Genomic DNA, 17626 nt, shown 5'->3' on the forward strand with positions numbered 1-17626 from the left:
ACAGAAATGAAAAAGCAGCCAAAGTCAAAACAAAACTTTGAAAGATCTGAAAAAATAATCATTCAGTCATTAAGACTTTTAAAGAAACGCAACATGTTTTAGGGCTTTTAGAAATGAGAACATAATTTGTGAAAGTAAACTTTTGCTTCTCACTGAGCTAAAATCACTTCAGGGTTTCTGACTTGGTATGCAAATCACAGCAAAGATGCAGCTTCAGATTTACGCTGAACTAAAATAACTCCTGGTTCCTCCAAAGTTTTATCCAGACGGGAGGAACTGGAAGCGATTCCAGTGAATCTTCCCTTCAGCTGGAGCAACGAACCCAACGGATCTGATGTCACTGATCGATAGATGTGGCCAGAGGTCTCCTATAAGTGACGCTCAGTCTGTTCTGATCATGGAAGAAGGAACCCAGAAAGCCTTTCAGATTATTTGACAAATTTCCTTTAGTTGTGCCATTAAGTTTTATATTTTATTTGTTGTTTTGTGTTAATCAAAAAGTGACCAAATCCTTTAAAAAGAAGCGGTTTTGATGCCGAGTTTCGGCAGAAAACCAGTCACATACATCTTCAGGAACGTGTTTAATTTCACCTCTTTATTCTGGCCGTGTGACAAGCCTGGTAGAAGCACGACAAAACTGGAGGTTTTATTGATTTCTTCTTTTTCTTTAGGCCAATCACCTGCCAGTTCATGTGTTTAAATTACTTGACGTTTTCGCTTATTGCTCAAATAAAGGTCAACATTCAGAAATGTTTGAATGTTTGTCGACACGACCAAAATAAATTAGTGGCATCGAGATTAAAGACTAAGGACTTGTTCTCTATTTAGGTATAAAAAAAATAAAGTTTTCTTGTTCTAATAAATGGCAGGAGATATTTTTTAAGTTGAAGAAGCTGCTCCTGGTCATATTTACACAACGAAAAATAAATGAAAATCTCCACATACTGCAAAAACACAAAAGCTTTCTGGTCCAGTTTGTAGTGCAAATATCTTAGTACACTTTAAGCAAACTCCAGCTAAATGTAGCAGCTTGTTTTAATTCAGTAATACTTTATCATTAATGAAAAAGTACTAGTTCCACTTTAGGTGGACACTGATAAATCGGCCCTGTTTTAGTTAATTTGGGTAGATCACTGATCGGGCATTTGAAGCTGATCTTATTCACCGATATTGAAAGGTCTAAAAATCAATCACTGTCCTCTTTTGGTCCCACCAGGTCATGTCTCAACGTTTACAGTTAACAATCGTCACCCCACTGTTACCAACTCCCCAACTTTCTTTCTACATTTAACGACATTTCAGGCAAAAAAAAATCAGTATCGGACAAAATCAGTAGTTCAGGCTTTTTAAAGATCGGTAATCAACAATCGGCCACAAATCGCTCCACCCCTGAATTATACTTTAATATAGATTAAAAAGTACTAGTACTTCTAACAAGACCGTGAAACTAGAACTTTCTCAACAATATTAAGGAATTATTGCTCTAAATTAAGCTCCTGTAAAAGTTACTTCTAGGTTGGTTTTGTTGGTAACACTTTATTTGAAGGGCTGTGCATAAAACTGACATGAACATGAAGGAGTCCTAATGAATGTTTATGACTGTCATGAAGCGTCATTTGGTAAAAAATGACACGTTTAATGTAATGTCTCACTAAAAGTTGCATTAAAAGTGTCTTTATTTACTGAATGACACTTCATGACTACAGTCCAAACATTCATGAAGACTCCTTGATGTTCATAACATGCCAGTCTAATCCACACTCCTTTAAATAAAGTGTCACCCTTTTGTCTCATTTCAAACGTAATAAAGTATTTGCACAGGAAGCTGGACCAAAAGGACTTGGTAAAGCTTTTTGGTTTTGCAGTTTGCATCCTAGAAGTTATAAGATCCCCTAAAACAAGATACAATTACTAAAATGAAAGCATGTACTTCCATCCAGTGTTCCTCCTCACTTCTTGTGGAGGTAATAAGCCCAGAGGGGGTTCTGGAGCATTTCTGGGCCAGAAGGGAGATGCGTTCCCTTCAGTGCGTTCTGGGTCAGCCTGGAGGTTTTCTTCCAGTGGGACGAATCCAGAAACTCTTCAAAGTGAGGCATCCAGAAGGCATCCTGATCACAGAGCCGATCTACTTCAGCTGACTTTCTCAGATCTCAGCAGCTACTGGGGAAAATAAGTATTGAACACAGGCTGCTCCCAGTAAATGTGTTCCTAACGGGCCCATTCACATGAAAGTCACACCAGTATGTCAGTAACCAGCCCAGTAAAACCACACAGATAGAAGAAAAGCAGCACAAGTTGGTCCAAAAAATTAGTAAAGTGGAATAAAAAATGGGAAATTAAGATTTATTCAATATATTTTTTAAAGTGAACGATATGGACTTAAAGGTTTTATCGTGATATTTTGTTGAACTATTGTGATAACGATAAAGATTTTGATTAAAAAACGGTTATTTTTTAAGTAATTATTTAACTGTGACAGTATTGTACAGCAGTCATGGCACCAAAAACAGATTTTGTTCCCATTCAAAAAGCTTCATCATCTAAATTACATCGCTAAGATGCACATAGTAGCTGCATTTCATCATGTTTTTGAATTTACTAATGTTTATTAATGCTGATAAAATAACAAAAATAACATTTTCAACCGTAATGTAAGCTTTGTTTTTTTTATTTAACGTCAATAACTAAAATTTATCAAAACATTTTTAAGAATTTTCTCACGATAAATGATAAGCGATGCGATATGTGCCCACCTCTCGTCCCAACCTTTGCTCAAGGAGGATTTTCCTTCTTCACGCTGACCGTAAATCTTCACGTGTCTTTTTTCGACTTTTAACGTGAACTGTGATGTTCAGACCTTTCTGTGGCTTTTTAAGATAACTATTCCAGCAGTTTTAGTTTTAATTACCAGTTATGATGATTCCTTGAATGGAATAATTGTTTTAGTCTCAGCTTCTGTTTCTCATTAGGCTCTGGCACATTTCTCCATCCGTTCTTCTTAGATTTATATGAAATCTACCAGTTAAAAATGCTGAAAAGTAGCCACACATCATGATGCTTCCACCGCCAACCTTTCGTTTGTGTTGTGTTTTTGGGATGACGGAGACTGATATTCTTCCTCACATTCAAATAGTTCTGACCGAATTGGGTTTTTTCTTCAGCAGTGGAGTCTTGTGCTGTGTGTGTATACAAACGCCATTGTAGTTGAGTGAATTAATAGTTTAAATGGAAACTTTGTTCGGTTTAATTCGTCTTTTGATTATTCTTCTGACTTCTGTGTCAGAAATATTGTACTAATACTTGATCGTGATGAAAATTTGCTGTTTTCACTTCCAGATTACGGAATAATCTGGATTAGTGCTAACTGGCACATTCATAAGGTTGGAAATGCGTCTTACTTTTGCAACAATAAGGTCTTAAGGGATCTCTTTACTCTGTAATGAAAAACTTTTTTATAGACCATCAATTAAAGCTGAACTAGTTGATATAAATTTGCACTGATGGGAAGAAATCAGGATTTATTTCAGCCGTTTCTTGGCTTTCTTTGTCTTATTGCATTTGTGTTTTATTCTTATTTACTTATTATGAATAACTTATGGATTTGATAGTTTTGATTTTTTTTCTAGACTCTTGCATTTTGCGTTAATTGTGTGAATTTCAAAGGCCCATTAGAAATACTTTTACCAACATGTTCTAAACTTAATTTTCCCATTGTACATTATATTACCATTGTTCTGACTAATCTTTCTACTTTTTATTCACATAAAATGAGTTGTAAATTACCTAACAAGGGAAACATCACCTGGGTTAAACTTGACATTAAAACAATAAACCACAGTGCAGAAGGGTACAGTGGGAGTTTTCCTCACCTAGATGTTCAATCTCGCCTCTTTGGTACCGAAGGAAAAGAAAAATGAAGCATCACCTCGTCTCTGTATTAAATCTTTCTAATGTGGAATGACAGAAAATGCGTTCTGAAAGGTCACAGCACAGATTTTGGCATCTAATGATCCAGTTTCTCCAAAGAACCGTAAAAATTCAACTTCGTTACTAACAGATATTTAACAAGAAGTAGAAATAAGTTTAAAAATATATTTGTCAAGAGGAAAGAGGACAACAAACTGAGAGAGGTAAGGCAGTTAAGCCTCCATTATACAACAGAGAGTACTCACTAGGCTTCAACATCTCTACAATACGCTTTACAGTCTGGCAGTGCTGCTCACAGTGTTGACTCTAAAAATGCACTCCCACAAATCACAACAATGCATTTCAAGTTGCTCCCAGCGCGATGTAATGCACGAACAGACGAGCGTGCCAAATGCATTTCCACAGCTCCACGTTATCTGCTGGGAGGCGACGCCGGCTCCGGTCTGCTGCGGGGTTTGTAACGTCTCTGTGTGCGTACATACAGTATTTGCATGCATGCATGTTGGGTGTGATTCTCTACAGTTCATGGGAGATAAAAGACGGTCCCAGAGGGGTCGCCGTCGGCTCCAGGCTGACGTGGGACAGAGTGTGGCTTTGTGAGCGCGTTAGTGTGTGGAAATGAGCAGGAGGAGCTTTCCCCTGAGCCTGGCCCTCGTCCTGCTCTGAGTTCTGGCTCGGCGGCGCGGTGGAGGCTTCTGGTTCCGATCCAGCCACGGTTCCGGCTCCTGAGGCGCCGCGCTCCTGCTTGTGTCTCTCCCAGGCTGAGCTCAGCTTCACAGCCAGCGCCAGTAAGTTTTTCCCTAGAAACACAGTCGACACGCGGGAGTCTCTGTACCACAGCATGCCGGTTCCCCGAAGAGCCAGGGTGAAGATGTTGATGGTGACCAAGCTGAGCCAGGGGTACAGAGCCTCCCGGCGGGGGCCCCTCTGCCCCGGCAGCCCGGTGGCGCCCAGCTCCGTCAGCGCCACACATGGCAGCAGCAGCAAAAGCGCGTAGCAGTAGAAGAAGACCAGGCCTTCCGCCCAGATAGGCAGCCTCTGCTCAACGACGCCTCCGGACCCGCCCTGGGCTTCCCAAAGCCCCGCCTGCAGGTCCAGAACGTCCAGGAGGTCGACGACAACCCACAGGAGCCGGCTCCGCACTTCCTGCTTCCTGCGCTGAGGAGTCATGTGATCGGCGCCGGTGAGGATGAGGAACAGGGAGGGCAGGCAGATGGACAGCAGCAGCGTCAGCGTCTTCCTGGCCAGCGGGTCCGGCGGCCGCCGCTCCTGCCTGTAGTTGTGGCAGACGAAGAAGAGCTTCAGCTGCAGCAGCGACAGGAAGAGGAACCACAGGGCGTTGGCAAAACCGCGGCGCGACGACTGCGCCTCGGAAACCACGCCGGCCGAGACGAAGCGCAGGGCGAGCAGGAAGCAGGCGTCGCCCAGCAGCACCGCCACATACTGCCACACGCTGGGTCCAGACATGCCGCGAGCTCCCAGCATGCTCTGCTCCAGCAGGTAGAGATCCACCACCGCCATCGTGCTCACCGTGACCAGGGTTGATACGCACACCTGGGGCGTGGGCACCATGCCTGGAACAGAGGCATGACAGATGGCACGTTTATTGGTGTAGCTCATTTCTTTACATCATAAAAACACAAAGTCATAAAGGACTCCACACAGCCATAGTTCCCACAGGTCTGAACAGGAAGTGATCTGCGCCATCTTAATATGGACAACCCTGACCATCCTCTTCATCAGACTCTCTTCAGTATCTTCAGTCAGAGGCTTCTTCAGATTCGTTGTAATGCAGACTGCTACAAGAGATCTTTCATGCCAACAGCCATATCTGCAATAACTCTTTGAAGAATTTGAATTAAGGATTTATAACAACATTTCATTTCCCTTTGGGATCAATGAAGTATTTTTGTATTTAATTGATTTGAAGTGCATGCGTAGTGCGTAGTGTCTTTGAGACCAACAAAAAGAAACTTATATGTTTCTTGACCAATGTGCGAGAGAAAGTGCGAGAGAAAGATGTGCGAGAGAAAGATATATGAGCAAGATGGCTGCTGTTGGGATCGACCCGTATGAGACGGACAAAGAAAATGTGTCAGTGGGACAAGCATCTTCTTATATCATACTATGTCATAGTTTACTACTTGGTGAACACGAATGGAGGAGCTATGTAGCTTTAAATCTATGGATACAATCAATATTTAAACGGCTTTGTAAAGAAGTACAAACTCTTCGTGTGAATAACAAGGTTCTGGTGACTGGCAGAGGAAGTAACAAAACATGTAGGCTACATGTCTGTGTTAGCTAGCAGATCAAATCTACAGTAGCCTAGCTAGTTCGGCAGTAAGTACGACAGTAGATATCGCTGATATTTATCTTAGCTTTACACAGAGGTGGGTACTCAAAAACTCTACTTGAGTAGTAGTTGTAATTCAAGTTGGATAGGAACCAGGAGAGAGCTAGCTCTGCTAAGCTTGTGTCTTACTGTTGTCATAGCAACTCCATAGCAACAGCCTGCTAAAGCGGCTGTCAGTTACAAAGTTTAACGGAAGTGAGACATACATGAGAACTATTGAGAAAACTGCTAACAAACATTACATTTTGATGAGTACCATCACGAGAGCCATTATAGAGACTTTATAACCGGTGTGATGTGCTCCAACTTCCTGGTTTTAGTCAGAACGCCAGCAGCAGCGTTCTGGATCTGATTTATTTTTTTTAGGCAGAACTGTAAAGACATTGTTAAGCAATGTGAGACAAACGCATGGATGAGTTTTTCTAGATCTTGCCAAGACATTAGTCCTCTAATCCTGAAGTAATGTTCAATCGATGGAAGACTGACTTTATAACCGTCTTTATGTGTCTCTGAATGCTCAGGTCGGAGTCCGTCACTATGCTCAGATTTTGGGTTTGATCAATTCAGAATTCCTCTTTTTTTCGGACGCCCATTTGTTCAAATTGACTTTCAATCAGTTTTATTGTGTTTTATTTCTGATATTTAATATTTCCTCTGATTTTGCATTTCATTGATTTAAGTAAAGCATTTTGTGGTTTCCTGCTAAAGGTGCTATACAAGTTTTACTTACTTTCTTACATCTCTGCCAAGCCATCTGTGTTCCAGTAAAAGTGACAAAAATGTGCAGCACAAAACGTGATTATTTTCCGGCATTATTTCCCAACCAACTGTAAACTACTTTGATGCCTGTTGCTATGGTTAAAGACGTTAGCTGCAGAGGAGAAGCAGCGATCGCCCTTCATCTTTGGCCAGAGCAACACACTCTGGTGACTCAAGCTGGGAAGCCTATTAAACTGTTTATTTTACATCTTTCCTTCACCTTTCTTTGATTTAAATACCCTTCATTTCCCATAAAGGACCCAAGATTGCTTCTTTTTGATTCGCAGATTTTTCCACAAGTTTCTACTTGTGTTTCTTTTTCAATGCTCTGCTCATTCATTATTAATTAATCGCATTCAGAGGGAGCTAGGTGCCCTGTCAAAGCTTTTTCTTTGCCTCAATAGTCTGCCGTGTTTATTCTCATACCGCGCTGCAGCCTTTAATCATTCCAAATCCCCCATCTCGCTTCAGATGAATATTGATAACTTGCTATTTGTTTGGAGACGCGCTCGTCTCATGGCTTTGTGTACACTGCCGGGGTGACTGCACGGAGACAATGCCAATGCGGCTGAACAGGGAGGGTTCATCCTGTAATTTTGCAACAGCTCATAATGTGCATCAACCACCGACGGAATAAAAAACGGCATCGATCTGCGGGAGTGAGAAATGATCATTGACTTTACAGGAGAATCGAACCGGAGTCTCTCTCTGTTGTGTTTGGTGTGAAAAAAAGAAAAGCGCAGCAGCGCGGTTCGCTTTCTCTGTTCAGTGTCAACCCCTCAGCGGATCGATCGCATTGTCATATGAAATCATTACCGGTTTCAGTCGTGCCCTAACCGTTGATCGAGCTGCAGATTGTCAGTCTGCCAGTGAAAAACGTGTATTGATATCTCGCTGATGGAAGACACATCGCATCCCTAACTCCAAGGCGCTCCGCCGCCTTCCTGTCCTTCCTGAGTCATTGAAGACGACAGAAGATCCCCCCGCTGGGAGGAAAAACCGAGAGTTTTACACATTGGTGCATGTGTGGATTAGGAAAGCTGTAAGTGAAAGATTAATAGGCCTTCTGGGCTGTCTGCATGGCTAATAAAGTGTTACTGCATGATGGTGATAGTTCATAAATAAGCTCAAGGGAAGAGGAGGTGATGAAGAAGTGAAAGTGACTTCCATCCACTCGAGCGAGCCTGGCCTGAATTAATCCAAATTCATCTTTGAGATTCTGGTGGCATCACAGCATTTATGCGGAAACGTGATGGAGGGGTTGCAGTCTAAAACAGAGTAATTATTATTCAAACAGCTGCTATAATAACATAACATCACTGATTAATACATCTATACTAAAGTTATATTTATTCATGCGAATGCGTCAGTGATGAATTAATACCTTTATTGTTACTGAGGACTGAAACTAGAAAAGATGTTTCTGCATTTTACTGTAAAAAAGTAAAAGTTAATCCACAAAAACACAAAAATGTTCTGCAGATTAGGGAAAATATCCTGAACCCTGTTGATTCGGTTTGCACCAAACAGATATGGTGTCGTTTTATACTTGAATACATTCAGAAGATTTATGAAACTAATGCAACTTTAAAAAGTGACACTGAAGCGAAACAGAAAAAACTCTGCTGTTTTAAACATTCAGGTTTACGGTGATGGAAACCAAAACTTTATGCATCTTCCTACTGGAAGATAATCCAAAACTCACTCTGCATTAAAGCAGCGTTATTTAATAGCACTATCAAGTAACTATGTCAACTCCAAACATATCAAACACGACTTAATTGATTTTGTGAATTAATTAATTGAAATTGGGCTCTGTCTCTTTAAGAAGCTCATGCTGGTGGCTGAGTTTTTAAAACTTGAGTTGCTTTTCACAATATTTGGTGGAAAAAAATATCATTATGTGACAGAAAATAATTTAGATTGTTATAAAAAGCAGCCTCTTTGCACTCATTTTATTAGTTTACTTTGAAATGAGTATAAACTGTCAAACATGACATCATCAGTGATTAATAGTCATCTGTTAATTAAATGCCACTATGTAATAAAACAGAAATCCCACTGCAACTTATTGATTCAAAAGGACAAAGAGCAACAAGAAAAACAAATATAAAACAAGTCTGTTGCTCTAAGAGTCGAGTCCTTTGGAGTTCCAATCGGATCTGGTTCTGGTCAAAATACAGTAAAGGACAACCAACACTTTGAATTGAGGATTGAAACATCTATAAATGCAGTCGATGACGTACAGGACACATAAGATTTTAGGCTGAAGTTTCTGTACGTATATAAACACCTTTAACATTAGTTCCAGTAACATCTGAGATTTGAGCTGGGGTTTTTTTTTTTTTTTTTAGGTGGGTTTTACGTTTTGTTTGGGCTGAAAACTGTCTGTCAGATCTGGGAACCCTGGCCTCAGGTCGGCTTTTTAAGACATTCAACTCATAGCTTACAAATTGTAAGACGTTTTTTGCCAGCTCCGTTTCCTTTTCAAATATCCGCAAAACTTTATCAAAAAATTTATAAAAATTTTGACAAATATTTTTGGGGTTTTTTTGTCAAAAAAACTAAATTTTTCAATTTACATCGCGTGTGAACAAACGTATTCTCTCATTAAAAACGTCCTGTAGCTACTTCCTGTCTTTTTCTTCATGGTTTCTGCCAGTGCTAACATCCGGTTATTTATTGTGACTCGCCTGATGTGAAGAAAGTGTTTCCATTGCAGTTTTGTCCAATAAAGACCACATCATAGCGACAAAACTTTATCAAAAAACAGTTTTTTTCTAAATCGCCGTGTTTCCATTAATCCAAAGTGTCAAAAATTGTAACTTTATGTTCAGTGGAGATGCAGCTACTTTCAGTTTTGGAAATTTCTCCAAATTTTTCACACTTTCTGTTTTTTCAGCGAGGGAAAGTGGCTTTATGTTGTTCTATCAACCTTCCAGTCCTCTCAGGTCTTCTGGTTCTGTTCTGCTCTGCATCCCCAGAACCAGAACCAGACATGGAGAACCAAACATTCAGCTTCTCCAAACTTCCAGAAAACTGCAACACAGCTGAAACACTGACTTCCTCTAAATCTCGACTAAAAACCAACTGTCTAGAGTTGCTTTTGATCCATAATAACTGGAACATTGACCAACATATTTGATGTGTATTGATGATTTTTAATGATGGCAGTTTGCAAAATGTAATGTTTTTTTTTACTGGTTTCTCAGTGGTTGGCTGAGAAACTTTGTGTTTTTATGATGTGAAGCACTTTGAACTGCCTCGTTGCTGAAACATGGCATACAAATGTGAGTGATTATTTTGGCTCATGTTGAGGAAAAACACTCCAGTTGACCCGGATATCATTAAAAGAACATTTGAGAGATGGTATTGTTAAAAATTTCAGCGATTTTGGAAGCGTAACCTATTAAAATTTTGACGTTGAAGAAGTTGGGAGTATTATAGAAGGAAATCAAAGGTTGGGCTTTTATAATGATCTGATAAATCTTACTCGGAGTGACTGTGGAGGAGGACGGATCGGAAACATCTCATTGGATACGACACCTTTTGTCTCTCAGCGGGTTGATTATCATCCCCTGAAACCTGAATGAATTTCCTGGCGGCCGATTGAGTGGATATTGGAATTTTAAATGTGTCTTGTGTTTTCTCGGGGAACAAGCCCAGCCTGGAGGGAGGTGTAGGTGAGGAGAAGTTCACAGCCTCTGTTTGCTGCTAAGTTATTCCACCTGCACGGGCTGCGAATCCTCACCCTGGAAATCTGTTTGTGTTTTCGCTCCCCTCCCATGTCTGCGCGGTGTAATTTATTCTGCTCTGACTGAGAGGCAGGGATGACAACCCTCCTGTCCAGCCGGGCTCAACGGTAATGACCAAATTCATCATTCTTGCTGTCTGGGAAGTGACACGGCTGTTGACGAGGTGAGGCAGCCCATTTCACAGTAAGCATGAGTTACCGTGCGCTCACAGGTAGCACTAAGAACCAGTTTCATCAACCTTGTGTGTCTCTCCGTGTTGCATTGTCCAAGCAATCATCCAGAAAGCAACTAAAATCTCTGACAGAGATGAGGCTCCGGTTTCCCCACTTTCAGTCATTTTCTATTAATATCTGGTGATTCCCGAGTGGACAGAAAGAGCCACGTTGGAGCCAAGATTCATTTGTCTGCACCTGCAGTTTGTCTCCATAAACACCCATCGCTTGGTGTCCCCAAATTGCACAATTCAGCAACCACAGGTGGCCGAGGAGCATCAAGGGCATCAAGACAGCTAATAATTTAATGGAGCTCAATAAATCCTCCCTCCAGACCCAAATCCACATCAACAGATGTTTTAGAGTTACATTTCCCCCCTCATTAGCCGCCTTGCAGCTTTGAGTTTTACAACATGTTATAAAAATGGACATAATAACTGTAAATAATTTAGAAAAAAGTGAGGTTGTAGTTACCCAAACCATTCGTATTGCACTTGGGCTCAATCGTCCTGGCGTGATTTAGAAGCGCAGTCGGGTGGCCAATAAGTGGATCCCCCCTCCCTCCTTTAGTGTCGATGATGAGCCGATAAAAGTGTCCCTGTCTGGGTGTTTGGCCGCTCACGCTCCGGGAGAAGCTCCACCGAGACGCCCCGTGATGAAGGTGCTGAGGAATTAAAAACAAAAACTCGTCTCATAGTTAAAAGATTTCCCCCTCGTTTTCAGCGCAGATGTCTTCCTTCCCGGTTCGGCTCGGTTCTATACGCTCCGGGTTTTTTTTTTTGTTTTTTTCCCTGCAGAGGCTCGATCTGGATCCGGATCTGCGAATGCTGTCGCCTCCCTGCAGTGTGGGGGTCTGTTAATCTTTTGACACAGCAGCGGGGGAGGAGAAAAGGGGAGGAGGAGGAGGGGAGGAAGGCTGCTCCTGCTGCTCCGGCGGCTCCGGCTGTGCGGAGCGGACTGGAAGTCGCTCAGAAGTGGAGCTTCATCACCATCAGCATCACCCTCATCTGCGTTGGAGCGGCGGAAATCTGCAAGGTGCGAGGCGAACTCCCGCACGCTGAGTTTTGGTCGTGGTGATTTGTAAGCAGGCTACGTGCTCAAAGCTCAGACCTCCCACCCTCCTTCAGTTCCTCCTCCTCCTCCTTTCCTCCTCCTCCTCTTTCTCAGCTGTGGAAAGTTCAGCAGGAATGGAGGAATATTTAAGAGCAGCGTCTTGCAGTTGTGAGGTTTATAATAATGAAAGCAGGGGTGGCTCTTGCGTGAATGGGGCCCCGGGCGAGCAAACCGTGCATGTAGAGTTTTCTCATTGGAAAAATAATAATAATTTGATTTTTGTTTTAAAATTAATAACAAGTGCATTAGTTTAAAAAAAAAACAACTCACAACTCAACTGGGACTGTAAGTTTTTATTATTATTATTATTTCTTTTTTAGTTTTTTGAATATATGGACATTTAAATGTGCAGTATGCACATTTTATGATTTTTTTTTTTACATATTTGTTAAAAGTGTCACAATGTTGTGACATTATAATATGAGACACATAATCTGTTTAAAGATCAAGCTCCTCCTTGAGTTATTACTGCTCTCAGCAGAAATGCACCGCTCCAAACTAAAAACAACCAATCAGAGCCAGGAGTAGGGTCTTAACGATGTCAATCAACCCCATGTACATGCTGCTAAATAAGTTGCTGGCGACAAAACAACTTACTGTTTCAGGAAAACTATCTGCCATCATCGGTGGTTTAGCCAAATAGCTTTAGCATTTAGGTTGTGCTAACTGCAGCGTAGCAGAGAGCAAGAGGCAGATGTACAGGAGGTGGATGGCCATACTGAGGGTGATTGACAGCGCTAAGACCCGCCTCCTGGCTCTGATTGGTTGTTTTGCACTGGAAGAATCAAGAGATCGATTTCTTCATATATATATTAGCCAATTCACTTTTTTTTTTTAGAAGCACGTAACGTAAATAATATTTTGCACTAATCTGGGTGCAGTTCTGCTTGGCACATTGCACTCGATGCTACCCACCCAATGCTACGCACCAGTAGCGTTTGCTACTGATGGGTAGCAAATGCTACCAGTTGGCATTTGGGCATAAAAATTTTTTTTTTAAAAACAGCCGTTTTTTGGCAATAAGTTTATATTTCTTGGTGTCTTGAAAACGAGCCACATCTAAAACCTCCTGATTGTTAAGTCACACTGTGTGTTAAGTCACACGTCACCTAGCAACCCTTGTTTGGTTTTACCACTCTATGTGCTGTACAATGGCAGCTGGAAAAGCCAATTGTTTGGTAGTTGACTTACCATCCAGAAACCACTTGCTGCAATCTTGTTGGTTGTGCAAGAGGCTCTACTAATGCTTTTCAAAGATGTACAGTTGTATAGTTGTGCATCTGTTGGCAGCCATTTTTATGTGTGAGTTGGGGGGTTTGGCCAGGAGCAGCTTATTTCAATTTGAAGTGACAAGACGCCTTAAAAACGCTCATTCTGAAAGATCGTAAAGTAGACTAAAATAAATTATATTTGCTTGTCTGACTTTTAATGAACTGGGCTTGTAAATAGAGTTTCAACAAACATTATGATGCAGCTGATGGATTTCTATTCTTCCTGAGATCTGGTTCCTCCTGCTGACAGACGGGAGGTTTGGATATGACCCATATCAAAAGCCGTCACTGCTTTCAGAACCTGATTTTGTTTTTCTGCAGAAAGCTTATTTTACCCATCATCGCTTAAAGGAGAAGCAGCGGAAGTGGAGCGAAAGATGTTTCTAGCCTGCAGACAGAGTTAGAGCTCCAAAAGCAGATGTTACAACTTTAATTAGCCCTTCTTCTGTCTGCTCACTGCCTTCGTCACACCAGGAAATTATCCTTCTGTTGTAGATTAACTTCTTTTTGGCGGCTTTGTGCGTGTTCAAACAGGAGGATTGGGAATTTTCACAGACAGATTTTGTTGGGAAAAATGAATCTTTGGAAACGTCTGGCTCATTACGTCTTCAAGAATTCAATTTCAGTTCCTTTGTCAGACACATTTTGAATGTCACGGCGTCACTGTAGCCTCAAGGTTTTAACATTTTTAGCCAAGGCTCAGGTCCTCAGCTCTGCTCATTTCTGAGGCTTGCAGAGTGTTGGGTTTATTGTGGAGTGAGAGGTTTAATCAGACTGGAGAGAAGAGCGATGGAGAGTCATCTTTCTTGTCAGATTCAGCTCCCCGCTCCGATGGCTTCCAAGAGAGGAGAGATTTTCCATTTTCCTCACTCCAGTGTTTTATTTTTTCATAATAGCGTATGTGCTTTTCAAGTCGTCCTCTTTTTTTTTCTATCCATGCCGCTTCATCTCCTTTCCCTTCTTGTCTTTTCTTCTTCCCACTGGGTGTGGTTGAAGGTCACTCGCTCACTGGCTCACTTTCGCAAAGGAAAAAAAATAAAAGATGGAGAGCTGGAGAATAGACGAGTGGGCAGCCAGGCGGCCCGGCTGTCCACAGTACTGTGCACTCATCACTTTCTGCCTCGGACATGATTGGGGGAAGTTTGGAAGGACGTATGAGGTTACAGTCTGTCAACAGAGAGCCGTGCAACACGCAGTGACCTCCACAAACACGCAGGAGTCATTTTCATGCTCTTACTCCAACTTATCACGGCAAGAGGCCTCAACCAGAGATGCCGCCTGATTTTAACTCCAAACATTAATCTTCCTTGTCAAAATCTGGCTCTTGTGTTGCCCATAATTCAAGCTGATTGCCAACAGTTCTGCAGGTAGCTGATAATGAAGCCTGGAGCAGCTCGGCTCCAGCAGAGAGAAGGAGTTGGAGAGGCTTGTTCTGTGTAATCAATAAACAGAGCCGCACGAGAATCTGCAGAAAGGGGACAAACAGCGAGAGACAGAAATCCTCTCTGGTTTGTAGCAGAAGTGCATTTGAGCAACCTTTAGTTTTATGTGATGTGTGGTTGACAGCAGAGCCTGAATGTAACTTTTATAGCCGTTTCCTTTGCAGCAGGGATGCATGGAAACATTTTGTTCCCAGAATCTTGCAAGTTTTGGTGCATTTTTAGCTTCAACTAAAATCCTGCAAATGAGGGGAATAATTATATTAATACACCTTAATAAACCTTCATATGAAGCACAAACAGCACTGTGCAAACACAAACGGAACAGGAAAAGTATTCACACTAATTGGACATTTCCACATGTTTGAACGTATTTTTGTCCAACAGAGACGAGGCCCAATTTAAAAGTAAAATGTATGTTTTCTTTGATGTTTGTCAAATATAATTTCAGTTTTACATCAACTGAAGGTACGATGGTTAATTGACTGTGCGATAAAATGATATTAAGTGGCTGGAAAACACATGATGCTGCAGCCATGTTGTGATGACTTCAGAAAGAGCAGGAGTTTCTTAAAGAGACAGAGGCCCAATTTCAAGGCATTAAAGTACAAAATAAAGTTTTTTTTATAAGTCATGTTTCATGTAGAGCATTTTTCACAACTGAAGTTAGCATAGTTAATTGTGTAATAAAATGACACAATGTGGCTTGAAAACATAATACGCCCCTTGAAGATGTTCACACTAGAAACTAGACAAAATGACTTTGTACATTTTGTGTTTTTGCAGTGGATTCATCCAGTATTCTTAGAAAATAAGAAATCTGCAGCCAGACGTCAAACAAAACCTTTGAGGTTTTCGCTCTTGAAGATAAAAATCTCCCTGCTGCTCCATAAATACTCTGAGCGGTTTCCATGACAGACTCAAACCAGATGTCAGCAGGTCTCTTTGACTCCATCCCCTCACCTGACACTCGGGTTTGTGTGTGTGTGTGTGTGTGTGTGTGTGTGTGTGTGTGTGTGTGTGTGTGTGTGTGTGTGTGTGTCGATGCGTTATTTCTTCCCTCCATTCGTCTCCGCCGCCTGCAGTTCAGCCGCCGCACGTGATTAATCATGTGAAGTGGCAAAAAGCACAACAGTGTGGCGTCTGTGAGGGCGGCCTAATGGAGTTGAAAATGGGATGTTTTGTAGTTGTGCGATCCATTTTGTTCGCCGCTCGCTCTGCTTTCACCCGGCCCTCAAAAGGCTGATTCTTCTTCTTCTTCTTCTTCTGGTGCCAGGTGCAAACAGAGCGGGAAGGTTGTGTCTATTTAGAGCAACAATAGAAACCCCCGATGAATGAGAGGCTTACCTGGTTTTTGTTCTAAAAACAAATCCCAGATTTGTTTTTGCTCTGCTGAGTTTCCACTGATTTGACCGGCTCTTTTCAAAATCGCTTTTATTTTCCTGTCGCCTTTCATGTCATCCTTCCATTTGTTCTTTCTTTCTTTTGTCCATTTTTGTCCTTTTCTTTCTTCCATCCTTCCGTTTGTTCTTTCTTTTGTTTGTTCCTCGTCTTTTTCTTGCTTTTTTCCTTTCATCCGTTCTTTTGTCTTTTTTCTTTCTCCCCTTTGTCCTTTCTTCTTTAGCCTTTCTTTCATCCATCCATCCTTTCATCCATCCTTTTGTTCATCTTTTCCTCAAACTGTTTGTTTTGTAAAAATGTTTCCCTTTGTACAAATGTCTTTTTTTTCACATTTAAACATTTCAGATAATTAAATATTTTAATATCAAAGATAACCTGAATACATTTTAAAAAGCGGTTTAGCTGTTTTAGTTTCCATTTGCTCTTTTATTTCTCTCTGAAACTCGTTTCTATTTTCCATTTTTAAATCTGATTCCACCCTGTAAAGCTCAGAGTTGATTTCAAGCGTTTAGCAGCGTGTGTCTCTTTAAACGGTGTTTTGTGGTTTTTGGTAACCTGGTTATCTCGGCCCCCTGCAAACGAAGGGCTTCGGCTTGAAACCGGATCCGCCGCGGCGGGAAGCGCGTGATAAAACGGCGCCGCAGATTAAATGAACGAGTTAATGAAGGTAATGAATGAGAGCGGTTCACACTAAAGGGTTTAATTAACCTCGCCTCCCTCCACCTCTTCTTCACTCCAACACCTCCGTCGCCGACCTCCATGCCGACTGCCAGGGGTAATTCATCAGCTGCCCTCCAAGCCCAGGGGCAATTAATCCTGCTGCCTGCCCCGGCTTTTACCCCCAGACTTTACCTTCATATTTGATTGGCCTGTTGCTGCAACTTTGTCTTTTTCTCTTTCGCTCTCTTTCTTTTGTCCTTCTTCTTTCTCTCTCCCTTTCATCCTTTCTTTCTTTTTTCTATCTTTCTTTCTTCCTTTCGTCCTTTCCTTTGTCCTTTATTTCTTTCATTCAGCCTTTCTTCTGTTCCTTCTTTCTTTTTTATTTATGTCATCCATCCATCATTTCATCCTCTTTCTTTCATCTCTTCTTTCATCCATTTTTTCTTTTTAGCATTTTGCCCGTTTTGTTCATCCTTCCTTTCATCCATTCTTTCTTTCATCCATTTGTCCTTTCTTTCGTTCATCCTTTTTTGTTGTTCCTTTCTTTCTGTTGGCTTTTCTTTCTTACTTTTATCCTGTCTCTTGTCCTTTTTTTCTTCAATTCTTTCTTTCCTTGTTTCTTTCTGTCGTCCATCATCCTTTCTTCCTTCCTTTAAACTTTTTTCTTCATCCTTTTTTTGTCCTTTCTTCTTTCTTTTTCACCTTATCATACTTTCTCTTGTCCTTTATTTCT

The 17626-nt window shown here is 41.3% G+C and overlaps 2 protein-coding genes across 3 annotated transcripts in view; one reads left to right on the forward strand and one right to left on the reverse strand.

The window, feature by feature from the left end:
• Positions 1-17626, forward strand: part of mrpl11 (mitochondrial ribosomal protein L11) — an 83526-nt gene that overhangs the window by 50813 nt on the left and 15087 nt on the right. The gene's annotated exons all lie outside the window — the stretch shown is intronic.
• Positions 2677-12366, reverse strand: tmem265 (transmembrane protein 265). The gene is made up of 2 exons (XM_008420793.3): positions 11484-12366; positions 2677-5501 (listed from the first exon to the last, which is right to left on the reverse strand). The coding sequence occupies exon 2, from the start codon at positions 5497-5499 to the stop codon at positions 4444-4446; it is 1056 nt and encodes a 351-aa protein (XP_008419015.1). The 5' UTR covers positions 5500-5501; positions 11484-12366; the 3' UTR covers positions 2677-4443.

Source organism: Poecilia reticulata, chromosome 10, assembly GCF_904066995.2.
Source record: "Poecilia reticulata chromosome 10, P_reticulata-male-v2, whole genome shotgun sequence".
NCBI classification, from domain to species: domain Eukaryota; kingdom Metazoa; phylum Chordata; class Actinopteri; order Cyprinodontiformes; family Poeciliidae; genus Poecilia; species Poecilia reticulata.